This window comes from Saccopteryx leptura, chromosome 7 (genome assembly GCF_036850995.1).
Source record: "Saccopteryx leptura isolate mSacLep1 chromosome 7, mSacLep1_pri_phased_curated, whole genome shotgun sequence".
Taxonomy (NCBI): domain Eukaryota; kingdom Metazoa; phylum Chordata; class Mammalia; order Chiroptera; family Emballonuridae; genus Saccopteryx; species Saccopteryx leptura.
Genome location: NC_089509.1, coordinates 120,694,286 through 120,712,675, shown reverse-complemented (window position 1 = coordinate 120,712,675; position 18,390 = coordinate 120,694,286). Strand labels below are relative to the sequence as shown.

General features: G+C 65.5%; 1 protein-coding gene across 1 annotated transcript; it reads right to left on the bottom strand.

Moving 5' to 3' along the window:
- Positions 1 to 3,014: 3,014 nt before the first annotated feature.
- Positions 3,015 to 17,700, bottom strand: AGXT (alanine--glyoxylate aminotransferase). Its single transcript, XM_066345462.1, has 11 exons — positions 17,337 to 17,700; positions 17,048 to 17,240; positions 15,224 to 15,288; positions 14,304 to 14,404; positions 12,141 to 12,211; positions 9,317 to 9,401; positions 8,169 to 8,264; positions 7,024 to 7,093; positions 5,957 to 6,052; positions 5,268 to 5,396; positions 3,015 to 3,355 (listed from the first exon to the last, which is right to left on the bottom strand). The coding sequence occupies exons 1-11, from the start codon at positions 17,565 to 17,567 to the stop codon at positions 3,248 to 3,250; spliced, it is 1,245 nt and encodes a 414-aa protein (XP_066201559.1). The 5' UTR covers positions 17,568 to 17,700; the 3' UTR covers positions 3,015 to 3,247.
- Positions 17,701 to 18,390: the final 690 nt, after the last annotated feature.

Here is an 18,390-nt window from a genome sequence, read left to right as displayed (position 1 = left end):
GTCTTTAAATTTTTCAAGTGAAACACTGATACTATGTTTGATGATTTTCATTGTGTTTCGCTTGAGAGACCTTGATTCGGTGCATCCCCGTCGACATTCCAGCAAGCTCCGGACAAGATGATTCTCGAATTTATATGGAAATGCAGAGGCTTTAGGACCACGGCAAACAATTTTAAAAGAACAAAACCGGAGGGCTGGCCCTGCTCGATTTCAGACGTACGCTAGCTAAAACGGCAGGAACTGAGGCCGGGCGGCACGGACGTCAGGATAGCCAACAACAACGACAACAGCACAAAGAAGCCACGGACAGGCCCTGGCCGGTTGGCTCAGCGGTAGAGCGTCGGCCTAGCGTGCGGAGGACCCGGGTTCGATTCCCGGCCAGGGCACACAGGAGAAGCGCCCATTTGCTTCTCCACCCCTCCACCACACCTTCCTCTCTGTCTCTCTCTTCCCCTCCCGCAGCCAAGGCTCCATTGGAGCAAAGATGGCCCGGGCGCTGGGGATGGCTCTGTGGCCTCTGCCCCAGGCGCTAGAGTGGCTCTGGTCGCAACATGGCGACGCCCAGGATGGGCAGAGCATCGCCCCCTGGTGGGCAGAGCGTCGCCCCATGGTGGGCGTGCCGGGTAGATCCCGGTCGGGCGCATGCGGGAGTCTGTCTGACTATCTCTCCCTGTTTCCAGCTTCAGAAAAATGCAAAAAAAAAAAAAAAAAAAAGAAGCCACGGACAGACCCAAGCACATGGTCAGCTGACAAAGTGGTCAAGTCCATTCACTGGGGAAGGAAAGTCTGTTTAACAAACGAGGCTCAAATGACTGGCCGTCAGGATGGATAAAGTCACACCCTGACCCCTCTTCCCCTCCATGCACAGAATTAACATCACGTGGACCACAAACCTACACGCACAAATGCTGACACCGTGGCCCCTAGAAGAGGAAACAGGAGGATGCCTTGAGCAGCACAAAGCAGGTGAACGTTCTCCGAACAGGATGACGGACAGCACAGGCCGGAGAAGGAAGCACGAGAACAAAGAGGACCTCATCAACATGTACAACATCTGCTCTCCAAAGGGCACGGTGAAAGAGGATGAATACAGGTAAACCACGGAACGGGAGAAAAGACATCACTGACGGTCTCCAGAACCGATAGAGGAACGATTACAAATCGACAGTAAAAAAAAAAGATGAAAATCAAACAGCATGAGCAGTCGGTACTTGAGCTGACACTTCTCAAACGGAGACCCGGAGATTCATGAATGGCCCGTAAACACATGGAAAGATGCTGGACACCCGTTACTCATCAGGGAAATGTATAATAAAACCAAATTAGATACAATTTCACACCCACTAGAGGGAGGTAGGGGGTGGGGGTAGGTGGGGAAGAAGGCCAAGTAAGGGTGCAGATGTGGAGCAACTGGAAATCTCTGACACTCCGGGGAGAGTGTGAAATAAATTGTAACCACCCCTCTGACAACTTTGTAGCAGGGCCTTACAGAGTTAAACCTGTACTTACTATGTAGCCCTGCAATGCTACTTTAGGTCTCTTACCAAGAGAAAGGAATAGATGTTTACACAGAGCCTGTCTAAGGGTTGTTCATAATGGGCCTCGTTTGGAAGTCACCCAGATGAACGCACAAACGGCGATGTATCCATTCCTGCACTGGGGCGGATGTATCCATTGCCGCAGCAACCCGCACAAACGGCGGATGTATCCATTCCTGCACTGGGCGGATGTATCCATTCCCGCACTGGGGCGGATGTATCCATTCCCGCAGCAACCCGCACAAACGGCGGATGTATCCATTCCCGCAGCAACCTCCGTGCGGCGCATGTATCCATTCCCGCAGCAACCCCCATGCGAAGTGAAAGAGGCAGACGCCCCAGAGAAGACGCTGTGGGATTCCGTTTCTGTGAACTCCAGTGACCGCGGGACTGAGCGGCGGTCGTGGAAATCAGATGTGGGGGGCCCCGACTGGGTGGGGACCTCAGGGGACCCGCCCCTGGGTGGTGCTTGTACTGGAACTTCCGGAGCCTGCTTCTGGGGAAATCCAGCCAAGACAGGGCTGCTCCCCGGACAAAGGCCAACATCTCGAAGGTAACCCACGGGACCCTGCACGCTCGAGCCCCCAAACTTTCTGGCCTCCTCTGGAAGAGCCCCCACCCTACTTTGCCTCCTGGATTTCAGACCCTTGGGCCCTCTCAGGTCCTGCGCTGATCACAGCTGTGACACGCGCCTCCCACTAGTGCCCTTCATTCCTTGTGGCCGTGAGCACCATGGGGTGGACCTCTGGTCTGCTCAGGGCCCCACGCCAGCACACACAGCTGTGCCCGGTGGCACCCAGGAGGGTGATGGGGCAGAGCCAGGCCGGGCCCTTCCATGCACAGAGACGCCGGGCTGCACTGGGCTGCGGGGTCCCCCGTGCCCGGCCCTTCTCCTGAGGGATCTTAGGACCAGTGAGGACCTGGAATTACGGGCACGGCAGTGACGGCCCTAAGCCTACTCTGGTCCGGAGTAGGTCACATGTGGGCCTCATCTGACACTTTAAACCAGGGAGAGGCTGACGGAGGCTGGCACAGACAGAAGCCCCAGGTGAGGGGCAGCGTTGAGGGGCAGAGGGAGCCAAGCCAGGGAGCGGGCGGGGCTCCCTCGGCGGCACATGGGAGGGCCTGCCTGGGGAGGCAGGGCAGAGCACTCCTCCCCCAGACTTGGGGTGTCTGGGCTGGCCTCGAAGCCAGGTCAGCAGGCTCCGGTCCTGGCTGTGTGCTCTAGGCACGCTCTACCCTCGGCTGCGCGACTCAGGCCACCAATCAGCCCTGTCGTCGTGGGTCCCCTGGGCGGCCCTGTATGACAATGTGCTTGGCAGGCGTGAGATCTGGGGCCCCTGGACACCTCACGTTCCAGCCCCAGGGAAGCCCCAGGTGAGGGTCGGCCCGGTGAGCTTCCCCCAACAAAAGTGCAGCCGGGGGGCAGTGGTGCCTTCGGCCGCCCTTCCGTAGCACAGGCCCCACACAGGGAGGACAGAGGACCAGCTGTTCTTTATTCGTATTCCCAGAAGGCCAGCTGCCTGGGGACAGCTCTCACTGGGCCAGAGCTGTGGGTCCTGAGCCCAAAGAGCCATTTCCAGGAAGTCGAATGAGGACGGAGAAAAGCCACCAGGGGCTGGGGGCAGTGGCCTCTCCTGCCGTTTGTCCCGTCCACATCGCAGACCGCTCGTGCCCACCCCCCACCCCTCCAGGAGGGCGCGGCCAGGTCACAGTTTGTTCCGGGGGCAGCGCTGCAAGGCCTCCTTCAGGGCCTCGGTCACCCGGTCCACGTTCTCCCGGGTGGCGTTGTGGCCCAGGAGGCCGATCCGCAGCACCTGGGGGCGGGGCGGGGAGACACTGGCCTGCATCCAGGACCCCGCCCGGCCCTGGCTGACTTCTGGGCAGAGCCGGGGGGCTCCCCCAAGGAGGGGACTCCTGCCCGGGGTCCACAGGGGAGCTGAGAGCTTCCTCCAGCCACACAGGGAGCCCCCCAGACCCAGGCAGAGCCCACAGAGCTCAGGAAGGGTAGCCAGGGCGGTGGTCAGTAAAGGCCACTCAGGATGACCTCAGCAGGCACAGCTAGACCCGAGCACAGGGAAAGGAAGGACGTTCTGGGTGGGGTTGGAGGTGCTGCACCAGCTGGGGAGGAAGCGCCCGGGTCTTTCTGCACAAACCCCTGGGGTCTGGAGAGGGACGCTCCCTCTGGACTCCCCTGACATCCTGGGCCCTTGGATGACCGCCGACCTCTGCCTGGACACAGGCACGGTTGTGCTCCACGGGGGGGGGGATGAATCTAGTTTCTGTGGCAGGTGCGCCCCCCCCCACTCACCTTCCCTATGGGGGGGGTGAATCTAGTTTCTGTGGCAGGTGCACCCCCCCACTCACCTTCCCTATGGGGGGGGTGAATCTAGTTTCTGTGGTAGGTGTGCCCCCCCCCACTCACCTTCCCTATGGGGGGGTGAATCTAGTTTCTGTGGCAGGTGCGGCCCCCCCACCCCCACTCACCTTCCCTATGGAGGGGGGGTGAATCTAGTTTCTGTGGCAGGTGCGGCTCCCCCACCCCCGCTCACCTTCCCTATGGAGGGGGGGTGAATCTAGTTTCTGTGGTAGGTGTGCACCCCCCCACTCACCTTCCCTATGGAGGGGGGTGAATCTAGTTTCTGTGGCAGGTGTGCACCCCCCCACCCCCACTCACCTTCCCTATGGGGGGGGGTGAATCTAGTTTCTGTGGCAGGTGTGCACCCCCCCACCCCCACTCACCTTCCCTATGGAGGGGGGTGAATCTAGTTTCTGTGGCAGGTGCGACCACCCCCACCCCCACTCACCTTCCCTATGGGGGGGGTGAATCTAGTTTCTGTGGCAGGTGTGCACCCCCCCACTCACCTTCCCTATGGAGGGGGGTGAATCTAGTTTCTGTGGCAGGTGTGCACCCCCCCCACTCACCTTCCCTATGGAGGGGGGGTGAATCTAGTTTCTGTGGTAGGTGTGCACCCCCCCACTCACCTTCCCTATGGAGGGGGGGTGAATCTAGTTTCTGTGGTAGGTGTACACCCCCCCCCCACTCACCTTCCCTATGGGGGGGGTGAATCTAGTTTCTGTGGCAGGTGTGCACCCCCCCACTCACCTTCCCTATGGAGGGGGGTGAATCTAGTTTCTGTGGCAGGTGTGCACCCCCCCCACTCACCTTCCCTATGGAGGGGGGGTGAATCTAGTTTCTGTGGTAGGTGTGCACCCCCCCACTCACCTTCCCTATGGAGGGGGGGTGAATCTAGTTTCTGTGGTAGGTGTACACCCCCCCCCCACTCACCTTCCCTATGGAGGGGGGTGAATCTAGTTTCTGTGGCAGGTGCGACCACCCCCACCCCCACTCACCTTCCCTATGGAGGGGGGTGAATCTAGTTTCTGTGGCAGGTGCGACCACCCCACCCCCACTCACCTTCCCTATGGAGGGGGGTGAATCTAGTTTCTGTGGCAGGTGCGACCACCCCCACCCCCGCTCACCTTCCCTATGGAGGGGGGTGAATCTAGTTTCTGTGGCAGGTGCCACCACCCCCACTCACCTTCCCTATGGAGGGGGGTGAATCTAGTTTCTGTGGCAGGTGTGCACCCCCCCACTCACCTTCCCTATGGAGGGGGGTGAATCTAGTTTCTGTGGCAGGTGCGACCACCCCCCCCCCACTCACCTTCCCTATGGAGGGGGGTGAATCTAGTTTCTGTGGCAGGTGCGACCACCCCACCCCCACTCACCTTCCCTATGGAGGGCCCAAGGCCGCCCGTGATCTCGATGGAGAAGTGGTCTATGAGGTAATTGACGATGTCTCTCCAGTCGTAGCCGGCGGGCACGGCCACGGTGGTGACAGTGGGCAGCCGGAGCGCCTGCGAGGCAACCCTGACTCAGCACCACGGTGACAGCTGGGGGCCAGCCCCACCCGCCCTGCCCACGGGTCTCGGGGGGACAGGTGGGACTGGGGGGGCCGTGGAGGGTGAGAAAAGTCCAGACGGGAATGAGGTCACCCCCTCCCTCCAGCACCATCGGCTGCTTGACCTGCTTCACGGGGCTGTTCCCTCAAGCAGGTCACACCCACCCTGTGGTGGAGGACCCTCATTCGGCTGACCCCCCCCCCCAATCCAGCCACGGGCTGGGGGCCTCTGGAGGCTGGTGGATGTCTTCCAGCTCAGAGATCGCCCATAAATACCCGACGTGGCGTGGCTTCGGGGGAAGACTGGGGCATCAAACTAAGTGTCTCAAGATTCAGAGGCCAGGGAGCCATGGCCTGGACAGTGATGCCCCCCCCAGGATTGCTCCTGCCCCCGGAGAACCACAGGGACCTGTACTCATGTAGAGGGGACTGGCAGGAGCCGTCCTGTCCCTCACAACCCCCGTCAGGCTAAGCCTCCCTCCCTCACCCTCCGGCCCTGCCCGCTGCCCTCCTTACAGGGTCCTTCACGAAGAGCTGCAGCCCCAGCTCCTGCAGGCGCCCCTGCAGGTAGGCAGTGGTCTCCCGGTGCCGCCGCCAGCAGTTCTCCAGACCCTGCTCGGGGCGGGAGGGGGGGAGGGAGACAGTGGGCAGGGTGGCCGGGGCACAGGGGGCTGGCTCCCATCTGCAGTGGGCAGTGAGACCCTGGAGTGCCCCCTTGAGCCCCTGGCATGGCTCTGCCCCAGGGGCTACTCAGGGCAGGTGAGGAGGGTGGGGCCCAGCCAGCACTGGAGCCCTGGGCAGGCGACGTGAGAGCACCTGGTCCAGGTGGGAGCTGGTCCAGGAGGGCCGGGGTCCCGAGGCCACACACTACCCCCTGTCTTCCCAGCACACGGACCCCACAACCCGTGTTCCATGTGGGCCCACAACTTTCCCTGCCCTACACAGCTCACACCCCTGGTCACCTTCACAACTGTCCCCCGTGAGCGCACAGCCCAGCCTGAGCACTGGTGACCGCCACCGCCAGCTCAGGCCCGGGGCAGCTTGATAAGTGGACATGGGAGGGCAAGCGTGGCTAGTGCAGCACGGAGCCCCAGGGGGAAGCCGCTCACAGCCCTGGTCTCCTCCTGGCCTCTGGGCTGGGGGGAGGGAGTCAGGACGGTGGAGGCGGCCGTGTGTCTGGTTCTGCTCCAGGCAGAGCGGCTGGGCCGAGGTGGACAGTGGTCCCGGCACCGTCCCTGCTGGCTCCTGTCCAGCCTAGGAGCTGGGCCGAGGTGGACAGTGGTCCCGGCACCGTCCCTGCTGGCTCCTGTCCAGCCTGGGAGCTGGGCCGAGGTGGACAGTGGTCCCGGCACCGTCCCTGCTGGCTCCTGTCCAGCCTGGGAGCTGGGCTGAGGTGGACAGTGGTCCCGGCACCGTCCCTGCTGGCTCCTGTCCAGCCTGGGAGCTGGGCGTGGCTGCAGGAAGTACCCGGGCTGCTGGGCTGTGGTCACTTTACGTTCACAGACGGCCTTACTCAGCCTGGACCCACCCCGGGCTCTGCCCCCCGCCCCCTCGGCCGGCAGCCTGGGCTCCTGGGGCCGCACCTCTTCCGCCACGAGGGCCAGACTCTCCCTCAGGCTGTACAGGCCAAGCACAGGCGTGGTGTGGTGGTACCTGGAAGACAGGAAGGGCTTGGTCCGGCCTTGCTGGGGGGGGGGACGGACAGGAGCTCAGGGTGTCCCAGCCCCAAGCGGGTCAGGCTCTGGCACCACAGGGCCAACTCCCTTCCCAGGGGAATACCGTCCAGTTTGGAAGTGTGAACTCAGAGCTGGAATGGCAGCGGGTCAGCAGGAGCGGGTCAGCAGGAGTGAGGCTCAGTGGGGGCACCGGCCACACTGCAGCTGGGTCAGCAGGAGCGGGGCTCAGTGGGGGCACCGGCCACAGCGCAGCGGGTCAGCAGGAGTGAGGCTCAGAGGGGGCACCGGCCACACCGTCAGAGCTGGCAGGGCAGCGGGTCAGCAGGAGCGGGGCTCAGAGGGGGCAGCGGCCACACTGCAGAGGGTCAGCAGGAGCAGGGCTCAGAGGGGGCAGCGGCCACACTGCAGCGGGTCAGCAGGAGCAGGGCTCAGAGGGGGCAGCGGCCACACTGCAGAGGGTCAGCAGGAGTGAGGCTCAGAGGGGGCAGCGGCCACACCGCAGAGGGTCAGCAGGAGCGGGGCTCAGAGGGGGCAGCGGCCACACCGCAGAGGGTCAGCAGGAGTGAGGCTCAGAGGGGGCAGCGGCCACACCGCAGCGGGACGCCGACAGGCCAGAGACCCCAAGTGGGCTCCCACCGCTCCACCAGACCCCCTGTGACCCCATGGTTCCGAGACACCCACTGGGCCCACTGGGTAGAGCACAACTCCTGGTGTCCCTGTCCCCGTGTGTGACCTGAGGGCCTTGGGTTATGGCCAAAGCCATGTCACAGAGAGCCCCTGGTTCACTCCCTTCTGCTGAGATGCAGGTAAACCGAGGCCCTTGAGTGGGGAGATGCGGCCAGGGCCCAAGTGCCACATGCTGTGCTGACCCAGGAGAGGATGGGGGCTGTGCCGCTGCTCCCAGCCCCCAGTCTAGGGAGGAGTAGGGGCGCCCGGCTGGGGGCACCGAGAGGAACCCAGTGATACCACGGAGGGGAGGCTGGGGCGAGGGAGAGCTCACTGCCCGCACCCCTCCGCCGCGCCCGGCCCGTCCGCCCCAGCCCAACACTCACATCCGGGGCTCGTCGTCGCAGCCCCAGAAGTTGCCCAGCAACTTGATGTCCAGGTAGAAGGAGAAGGGCTTCGTCTTCCGGCTGTAGATCTTGTTTCTGGGGAGAAAGAACCAGCCTGAGCCTCTGTCTGTCTGGCTGCAGAGCCTGTGGGGCTGTGTCCCCAGGACCCCCCGTTTCTCAGAAGTGGGGACCCCAGGACAGGCCCAGGTCAGGTGTGGGCCCCGTGGGCTCGCTCTGCTCCTCCGCCCCTCCCTTGGGTGTGACCCTGACGCGTGGGGACCTGTGGGTATCCCCTCCCTGGCCCCTCCTGGGGAACCGTCCTGCCTCAGTCCCCAGGTCAGTGACAGAAGTGACAAAGGGGAAACTGAGGCGAGGACCCTGCCTTTCCTGGAGGCCACTGCGCCCTTGGGGTACAGGGGCCTCAAGGCAACCCCGCTCCCTGGGCTGGGCACCTCCAGACTGGCCTAGCAGGCTGGGCCTCTTCCCGAGCTCTGCACTCAGACCCAGCTGCCCCCCTGACCCTCCCAAGGTCATCTTGGACTTCCCGGCCACAGAGAATTCCTGATCTCACCCCAAAGAGTCTCAGTTCTGGAAGATACCAGCCACCGTCACCCTGTAACAGTCTGCTGGGGCCGGTCCCCCACCCCTTCCCCCGGTCCTCCTTGGCCTGGCTCAGGGTCTGGACACGGGGGACATCAGGGAGGCCAGGGCTGCCGCTGGGTGCAGGTGGCCTGTGGCCGCCCCGGTTCCTGCCTCAGGTCCTAGATGCTGAGCCAAGGGCTGGTGGCTTTGGGGGCTGGTACCGGGTCCAAGTCCTTGGCTTGAAGCTGGGGGACTTCTGCCACGCCCCGCCCCGCCTCCCACACCCCCTGCCCCAGGCTCCATGAGGAGCGTCTTCTGACGGTCAGCCCGGCCAGGCCGTGGCCTCATACCCGTGCCCTCACCATGCCCTAGCCGCCTGCTTCCTGGGAACCAGAGCTGTGGCACACCTGTCCAGGGTGCGCACCTGTCGGGCAGGTGGCGAGCATTCTAGGGGCATCTCGGACCACGCCCCGAGGCGCCCTTCCCTCCTCTGTCCCGTCCCTCCCTCCTGGGGCCATCTGGCCGCATGCCTGTCCAGCACGGGCTGGGGGTCGGGGGTCACGCACCTGGCCTTGTCACTGAAGGAGATGAGTGCGGTGCCCGGCGGGGCATTCAGGACCTTCTGGGCGCCCGAGTACAGGATGTCGATGCCTGTGGGGGGAGGGGCACCTGCTCACAGGGGACCGGACCCCACCCAGGGTGGGCTCATGCCAGCGGGGGTGCCCCCGAGGTCCAGGACCCGGCCAGTGCCACTGTTCTGGGTGACCTGGGGACCCACCACACAGCTGAGGTCAGAGGGGAGGGGGACGTTTTCGCAGGACCGGGCTCTGCCCTGTGGGGTCTGATGCTGTCTCCACGGAAGGTGGAGTCGGGTTGTGGGACACCCAGTTAGTGTCCGCTTGGTGTGGGGAGAGCCACAGCCTGCTGCTGGTGTGTGTGCATGCGGTGGGGAGAGCAGGGGAGGACACGGGGGGTTCTTGTCACATCTTGGGGCACTAGAACCCTGAACGCCATCCCCCGAGGAGGCTGGGGGTTCCGGGCAGCCACAAAGGGTGAGGTACCCAAGCCCCGAGGACGACAGGCCGGGTCCGTACTGTGCCCACCTGACGCTCCCCTTACAGGGGGGCCCAGGGGAAAGTCCTCGGGTGAGCAAGCCCCCGCGGCCTGGATAAGAAGGTTCTTGCAGTTTATTCCCAAGAGCCTAAACCCGGAAGGAGCCCCCATGTCTATGAAGAGGTGCAGGGAGCAGGGCGGCGTGTTCACATCATCAGTGAAGTCCACAGACCCCGCGTCTCACCCCGGACGGGCTTCGCTGACATGGCGTTGGGGGGCGGGAGCCGGGAGGGCGCCCTGGGCCCATCCTGCCCTGCTCTCTGCGGGGCCTGCACCCCGGTTTCTCAGGCAGGAACCTCTAACTAAGTTCACCTTCCTCCTTGGTTTGGGGCACAGGGTGGCATCTCGGGAACAGCCCTGCCACCCCGCACTGTGGCCTGGGCCCCTCCCTGCCCCTTGGTGTGAGGGTCAGCCCACAAAACCCCATCAGTGACCTGGCGGCTCCTCCCACTGGCTGGCAAGGTGACCCCGAGGACGGAGCTCACTGTGTGTGACAGGCTGGTGGGGTCGGGGACAGGGCTCACTGTGTGTGACAGGCTGGTGGGGGTCGGGGACGGAGCTCACTGTGTGTGACAGGCTGGTGGGTCGGGGACGGAGCTCACTGTGTGTGACAGGCTGGTGACCCCGGGGACGGGGCTCACTGTGTGTGACAGGCTGGTGGGTTGGGGACGGGGCTCACTGTGTGTGACAGGCTGGTGGGTCGAGGACGGAGCTCACTGTGTGTGACAGGCTGGTGACCCCGGGGATGGAGCTCACTGTGTGTGACAGGCTGGTGGGTCGGGGACGGAGCTCACTGTGTGTGACAGGCTGGTGGGTTGGGGACGGAGCTCACTGTGTGTGACAGGCTGGTGGGTCGGGGACGGAGCTCACTGTGTGTGACAGGCTGGTGACCCCGAGGACGGGGCTCACTGTGTGTGACAGGCTGGTGACCCCGAGGATGGAGCTCACTGTGTGTGACAGGCTGGTGACCCTGAGGACGGAGCTCACTGTGTGTGACAGGCTGGTGGGTCGGGGACGGGGCTCACTGTGTGTGACAGGCTGGTGGGTCGGGGACGGGGCTCACTGTGTGTGACAGGCTGGTGGGTCGGGGACGGAACTCACTGTGTGTGACAGGCTGGTGGGTCGGGGACGGAGCTCACTGTGTGTGACAGGCTGGTGACCCCGGGGACGGGGCTCACTGTGTGTGACAGGCTGGTGACCCCGGGGACGGAGCTCACTGTGTGTGACAGGCTGGTGACCCCGAGGACGGGGCTCACTGTGTGTGACAGGCTGGTGGGTCGAGGATGGAGCTCACTGTGTGTGACAGGCTGGTGGGTCGGGGACGGGGCTCACTGTGTGTGACAGGCTGGTGACCCCGAGGACGGAGCTCACTGTGTGTGACAGGCTGGTGGGTCGGGGACGGGGCTCACTGTGTGTGACAGGCTGTGTGTGACAGGCTGGTGGGTCGGGGACGGGGCTCACTGTGTGTGACAGGCTGGTGGGTCGGGGACGGGGCTCACTGTGTGTGACAGGCTGGTGGGTCGGGGACGGGGCTCACTGTGTGTGACAGGCTGGTGACCCCGAGGACGGGGCTCACTGTGTGTGACAGGCTGGTGACCCCGAGGACGGGGCTCACTGTGTGTGACAGGCTGGTGACCCCGAGGACGGGGCTCACTGTGTGTGACAGGCTGGTGACCCCGAGGACGGGGCTCACTGGGTGTGACAGGCTGGTGACCCCGAGGACGGGGCTCACTGTGTGTGACAGGCTGGTGACCCCGAGGACGGGGCTCACTGTGTGTGACAGGCTGGTGGGTCGGGGACGGGGCTCACTGTGTGTGACAGGCTGGTGACCCCGGGGACGGGGCTCACTGTGTGTGACAGGCTGGTGACCCCGGGGACGGGGCTCACTGTGTGTGACAGGCTGGTGGGTCGGGGACGGAGCTCACTGTGTGTGACAGGCTGGTGGGTCGGGGATGGAGCTCACTGTGTGTGACAGGCTGGTGGGTCGGGGACGGAGCTCACTGTGTGTGACAGGCTGGTGGGTCGGGGACGGAGCTCACTGTGTGTGACAGGCTGGTGGGCTCGGGTCCGATGGGGATCGGGGGCCCAGCTGGGACAGCATGGTGGCCCCTGCCCTTACCCACGCCTCCTGCAGGGGCTCTGAGCGCCGTCCCACCTGCTGACCTGGAGGCAGGTCCTGCCTGTCCCCTCCCCCCACCCCCCATCGGCCTGCAGAAGCACTGGGTGCTGATGAGCTCAGGAGCCTGTCCGGCTGGGGCGCCGGGCGCCCGCCCTCACCTTGCTGGTCCATGTGGATGGGGATCCCGCCCAGCGATGCCACAGTGTCCACCAGGAACAGGCACTGGTACCTGGGGGAGGGGTAGCCGAGTGAAGCAGGAAGGTGTTCACTCCCCACCTGTCAGCCCAGGGTCCCCACACACAGGGTGCATGAGGGCCAGCCCAGGGGGCCTGTGGTCCTGGGGCTGCTGGGGGTCTGAGGGCTCAAGTCCAAGCGTGTGGGGGGGGGCAGGGACCACGGAGCGTGAGCCTGGGCCTCCCTCTGGCCACAGCCTGCTGACCGTGAGGTCAGAGCCCGGGAGGACAGAGTGCAGAAACAGCCCGAGTCTGAAGCTTTGCCTTAGAAAAAAGAACAAAATGAGTGTCCCAGGCTGGGCTCGGAGGGGCAGGTGCATCCCTTGGACTGAGCCTGGCCCTATTCGTGAGCTGGAGCCGCTGGACAAGACCCCCCAGGGGCAGCTGGCGGGGCCCCTTGGCCCCCCGTGGAGGGTCCTGCCAGGCTGCGGCCAACTCTGCAGAGCAGGACTGCTGGTCACAGGAGGGGTCCATCTGGCAGAGGCTGCAGGTGGGGCATGGGGACAGAGGCTGCCTTGGGGTTCTGGGGTCTCAGGCGAGGGGGGACAGGGCCCAGCAGGTCCTGGGACCTGGATAGCTGGGTCAGCAAAGCCCTTCCCAGCCATGGGGACTGGAGGGCAGTGGGCGCTGTGGGGACCCCTGGCCATGGAGAACCTAGTCCTGCTCTCACAAGGGAGGAGCCCACTCAGAGTCAGCGAACAAGGAGGACCCAGAGAGGTGCACCCACAGCACATGACACAGAGGCTGGGTGGGGCCTCAGGCTCACCGGTTACCACCTGGGCTGGAGGGACCAGCCAGCACCCCTATCTCCCCAGCCTGGGCTGAGCCCCCAGCACGGTCAGCTTGAGACAGGCTCAGCTGTGGGGACGGGCTCAGCTGTGGGGACGGGCTCAGCTGTGGGGCTGGGCTCAGCTGTGGGGACGGGCTCACCTGTGGGGCTGGGCTCAGCTGTGGGGACTGGGCTCAGCTGTGGGGACGGGCTCAGCTGTGGGGACGGGCTCACCTGTGGGGCTGGGCTCACCTGTGGGGACGGGCTCACCTGTGGGGACGGGCTCAGCTGTGGGGACGGGCTCAGCTGTGGGGCCGGGCTCACCTGTGGGGACGGGCTCAGCTGTGGGGCCGGGCTCACCTGTGGGGACGGGCTCACCTGTGGGGCCGGGCTCAGCTGTGGGGACGGGCTCACCTGTGGGGACGGGCTCAGCTGTGGGGACGGGCTCACCTGTGGGGCTGGGCTCAGCTGTGGGGACGGGCTCACCTGTGGGGACGGGCTCACCTGTGGGGACGGGCTCACCTGTGGGGCTGGGCTCAGCTGTGGGGACGGGCTCACCTGTGGGGATGGGCTCACCTGTGGGGACGGGCTCACCTGTGGGGCTGGGCTCAGCTGTGGGGACGGGCTCAGCTGTGGGGATGGGCTCACCTGTGGGGACGGGCTCAGCTGTGGGGCTGGGCTCAGCTGTGGGGACGGGCTCACCTGTGGGGACGGGCTCAGCTGTGGGGACGGGCTCACCTGTGGGGACGGGCTCAGCTGTGGGGACGGGCTCACCTGTGGGGACGGGCTCAGCTGTGGGGACGGGCTCACCTGTGGGGCTGGGCTCAGCTGTGGGGCTGGGCTCAGCTGTGGGGACGGGCTCAGCTGTGGGGACGGGCTCAGCTGTGGGGACGGGCTCACCTGTGGGGCTGGGCTCAGCTGTGGGGACGGGCTCAGCTGTGGGGACGGGCTCACCTGTGGGGACGGGCTCACCTGTGGGGCTGGGCTCAGCTGTGGGGACGGGCTCAGCTGTGGGGACGGGCTCACCTGTGGGGACGGGCTCACCTGTGGGGCTGGGCTCAGCTGTGGGGACGGGCTCACCTGTGGGGCTGGGCTCAGCTGTGGGGACGGGCTCAGCTGTGGGGACGGGCTCACCTGTGGGGCTGGGCTCACCTGTGGGGACGGGCTCACCTGTGGGGACGGGCTCACCTGTGGGGACGGGCTCACCTGCTCACCTGTGGGGACGGGCTCACCTGTGGGGCTGGGCTCACCTGTGGGGACGGCTCACCTGTGGGGACAGCTCACCTGTGGGGACGGGCTCACCTGTGGGGACGGCTCACCTGTGGCAGAGCTCCCCGTAGCCTTCGAGGGGCTGCAGTATGCCACTGGTTGACTCCCCCTGGGTCAGGAACAGCAGGACCGGCTTGTGCTTGGCCAGGCCCTGAGGGGGACAGAGGTGACAGCAGCTGTGGACAGAGCCAGTGGGAGGAGGAGGCTCCCCCTGGTCCAGCCAGTACCGCATGTGTGCTGGTGTGGGAGCCGGGCATCTCGGCTCTGGAAGGAGGTTTGTCCAGGAAGAGAGGAACTTCCTCCCAGAGACCCAGGAAGAGTGACCGCAGCCTTTCGTCCCATCTGTTGGGACCTTGGTGAGGTGAGCTGAGTCCCCAGGGACTGGGCTGGTTGGGACTGACCTCCCCGGTCAGGGGGTATCAGGACATGCCTTCCTTCCCCTCTTGCCTCCAGCCCCTCTGACCCTGCCCACAGGCCTGGGCTCCTGACTCAGCTTCCCTGCCGGGCAGAACCCTCCTTATCAGGCTTCCCACCTGCTCCCAGGTGTCAGAATGCTCTCTGTGTGGTGGGTGCCCCAGTGCCAAGAAGCCACCAGCCCCAGCCCCCCAGCCCCCCAGCCCCACAGCCTCTCAGCCCCACAGCCCCACAGCCCCTCAGCCTCTCAGCCCCACAGCCCCACAGCCCCACAGCCCCCCAGCCCCACAGCCCCACAGCCCCTCAGCCTCTCAGCCCCACAGCCCCACAGCCCCCCAGCCCCACAGCCCCACAGCCCCCCAGCCCCACAGCCCCCCAGCCCCACAGCCCCACAGCCCCTCAGCCTCTCAGCCCCACAGCCTCTCAGCCCCACAGCCCCACAGCCCCACAGCCCCCCAGCCCCCCAGCCCCTCAGCCTCTCAGCCCCCCAGCCCCCCAGCCTCGAGCTCGCCCGCCTGGCCAGCTCCCTCCCGTCCCCAGGCCGCAACCCACCTACCTCCTCAACCTCCTTCAGTGTGTAGTACCCTCCAGGGTCCTTGATCATTGGGTGCGTGCGGGCTCCTGGGGGCAGGGGCAGAGAGGGCAGTGAGCCACCCTCCACCCAGCGCACAGGGCAGGAGCCGCTGCTGGGGTCGGCCGCATGCTGAGCAGGCTGCACGGGGGCGGACCTGCCACCCGGCCGTAGCCACAGCAGAGGAAAGCGGGGTGCACTCAGCTCTTGGTTGGCTGAGGCTTGGGGGTGCTCGGGACGAGAGTGGCATCGGGCTCAGTCCTGCTGTCCTCCCTCGGGCCACCTCCCCAGCACTCCCCACACGGGGCACGAGCCGGCATTTGTATGAGGCCACATGGATGGAGCCTTCCCAGCGGAGGGAGGGGTGGACAAATGGACGCGGGAAGGGGTGAGGGAAGCACCAGCGGGCTCTGCCCTCTTTGGGGCTGCAGGGAAACAGGCCCTTGTCCTGCTCCCTGTCTCAGACCCCTGCATCCCACGCACAGCCTGCCGAGGAGGCCCCAGGGGAGAGCCAGGGTGTGGGGTCAGGGGAAGGGCAGGGGCCTGTCCAGGCTGAGCGGTGGGCAGTCAGAGCCACTGTGTGTGGACTGAAGGGCCAGGGGAGGGGTCAGGACCCCCCTTGAACTGTCAGAAGTCGTCCATTAAACCGGATGGAGTCAGCCAACCGCAGCTGACCACGCAGGAGAAGTTTGCAAAAGGCGCAATCAATCATTAAACCCAGGGCCGCCCCACGCCTGAGTCCCCCCTCCCCACCACGCCTGAGTCCCCCCTCCCCACCACGCCTGAGTCCCCCCTCCCCACCACGCCTGAGTCTCCCCTCCCCACCACGCCTGAGTCCCCCTCCCCACCACGCCTGAGTCCCCCTCCCCACCACGCCTGAGTCTCCCCACCACGCCTGAGTCCCCCCTCCCCACCACGCCTGAGTCCCCCTCCCCACCACGCCTGAGTCCTCCCTCCCCACCACGCCTGAGTCTCCCCTCCCCACCACGCCTGAGTCCCCCTCCCCACCACGCCTGAGTCTCCCCTCCCCACCACGCCTGAGTCTCCCCTCCCCACCACGCCTGAGTCCCCCTCCCCACCACGCCTGAGTCTCCCCACCACGCCTGAGTCCCCCCTCCCCACCACGCCTGAGTCTCCCCACCACGCCTGAGTCCCCCCTCCCCACCACGCCTGAGTCTCCCCTCCCCACCACGCCTGAGTCTCCCCACCACGCCTGAGTCCCCCTCCCCACCACGCCTGAGTCCTCCCTCCCCACCACGCCTGAGTCCTCCCTCCCCACCACGCCTGAGTCCCCCCTCCCCACCACGCCTGAGTCTCCCCTCCCCACCACGCCTGAGTCTCCCCTCCCCACCACGCCTGAGTCCCCCCTCCCCACCACGCCTGAGTCCCCCCTCCCCACCGGCTTGACTCTGAAGCGACACCCCGGCTGTTATTCCTCTGCATTGTGGCTCCAGAAGGAACGCGTTTCCGAGATTTTTGAGCGAGGACTTCAGCTCTGACACCCTGTCCTAACACGGAGCAGAGGGGGACACCTGGGACCCCGGGGCCATCCGGGGGCCAAGGCCAGAGGATTCCCTACAGTGCCCCCTCCGTGGCTCCAGATGCAGCCGCCCCCCCAGACTCTGGGAGATCAGGGGAATGTCCCCCACAATGAGCATCCTGACACCCAGACCGGCTGGAAGGTGGAAGCCACAGCAGGGTGGGGGAAGGTTGGTCCTGGGGTGAGGGGGCTGCCGGGAGTCCTGCCCAAGGTGGGGGGGTGGGAAAGGATGGAGGGGGGCCACACCGCACCCCTGCCCGGTCCCTTACCTACACGTTCCCCGATTTCCGCTGCCCGCTGCCCCCACAGGCCGTTGACCCCGACCAGGAAGGAGTCCCCCGGCTCCAGGACGCTCATCAGCGCAGCCTCCAGGGCCGCGTGGCCTGAGCCGCTGATGGCCAGGGTGAGGCGGTTCCTGGTCTGGAACAGGTACTGGATACCTTGCTTGATCTCGTCCATTATCTGGGGGGGAGGGGGACGTGCAGGTCAGACCCGCTCCCCAGCCCCCCCGCAGGGAGGAGGCAGCTCTGGGGACACCCACCCCACCCCCGTGCCCACCTGGTACATCTCCTTGTGCATGTGGCCGATCATCTGCAGACCCCCGGCGGCCAGGACACGTGGAGCCACGTTAGAGGGGCCGGGGCCCAGCAGGAGCCGGTTGGGCACCGACAAGGGCTTGAGCAGGACCTCTGGCGGGGCCACCAGCAGCTGGTGGGAGGCCATGGTCCGCACCCAGCCGGCCGCTTGGGGTCCCAGGGCCGCACTGGCCGAGGTCACGGCACGGAACATTTCCCAGACGGCCCTGCGCGGACGGCGTGCCTGGGCCCACAGGCGGTGTCAGAGCCCGCGCCTGCCTGTGGCTTCCTGACCCCTTGTCGATGCCTGTCCTGTGTGTCAGGGTCTGACAGACAGGGTGTTGAACCGAGCGGGGAGGAGGAGCCTGAGGAAACCAGTCGGTGGAAAACAGCGGGTTGTCCTCCCCCCACCAGCCCCCCCTGCGGGCTCCTCTTAGCTGCCCGGGTGGGGGCCCAGCCTTGTGCTTGTGTGTTGGGCTCAGGGGGCCCCCAAGTTTTTCTTAAAGGACCAGAGAGCAAATACTTCAGGATCTGCGGCCCTCCTGATCTGTGTTGCAAATACTCAACAGGGCTGCTGTCGTGCAGAGGCCACCAGAGTGGTGTGCCAATAAAAGTTTATTTACAAAACAAGCCGTGAGCCAGACACACACGTGGGCACCCTGAGGAACGGGCCACCCCTGAGCCTTTGGGAATTGAGGATCTCCTTTGCCTGTCTGTGCCCGAGGGCCCTGGTTTGGCATCAACACATGTGACCAAGGGCGCGTGCAGCCGGGAGCCTCCTGTGCTTGCTGAGGTGACAGGCAGGTCGAATAAACGTGAGCCCAGGGTCCCTGCAGAAGGAGCCAGGCCGGCTGAGAGGCCCGCCCAGCCGAGCCGCGGATCTGCCCACGAGGAGGTCAGAGAGGCCCCGTGCTGCCGGAGACCTGGGACAGTCAGCCGGCTTCCTGCCTTTCCCACGGGGCCTGGCTGGCGGGGCTGGGACTGACTGCCCGTGCTCAGGGATGTGGCACTTGGGCCACCATCACCAGGGGTGTGTC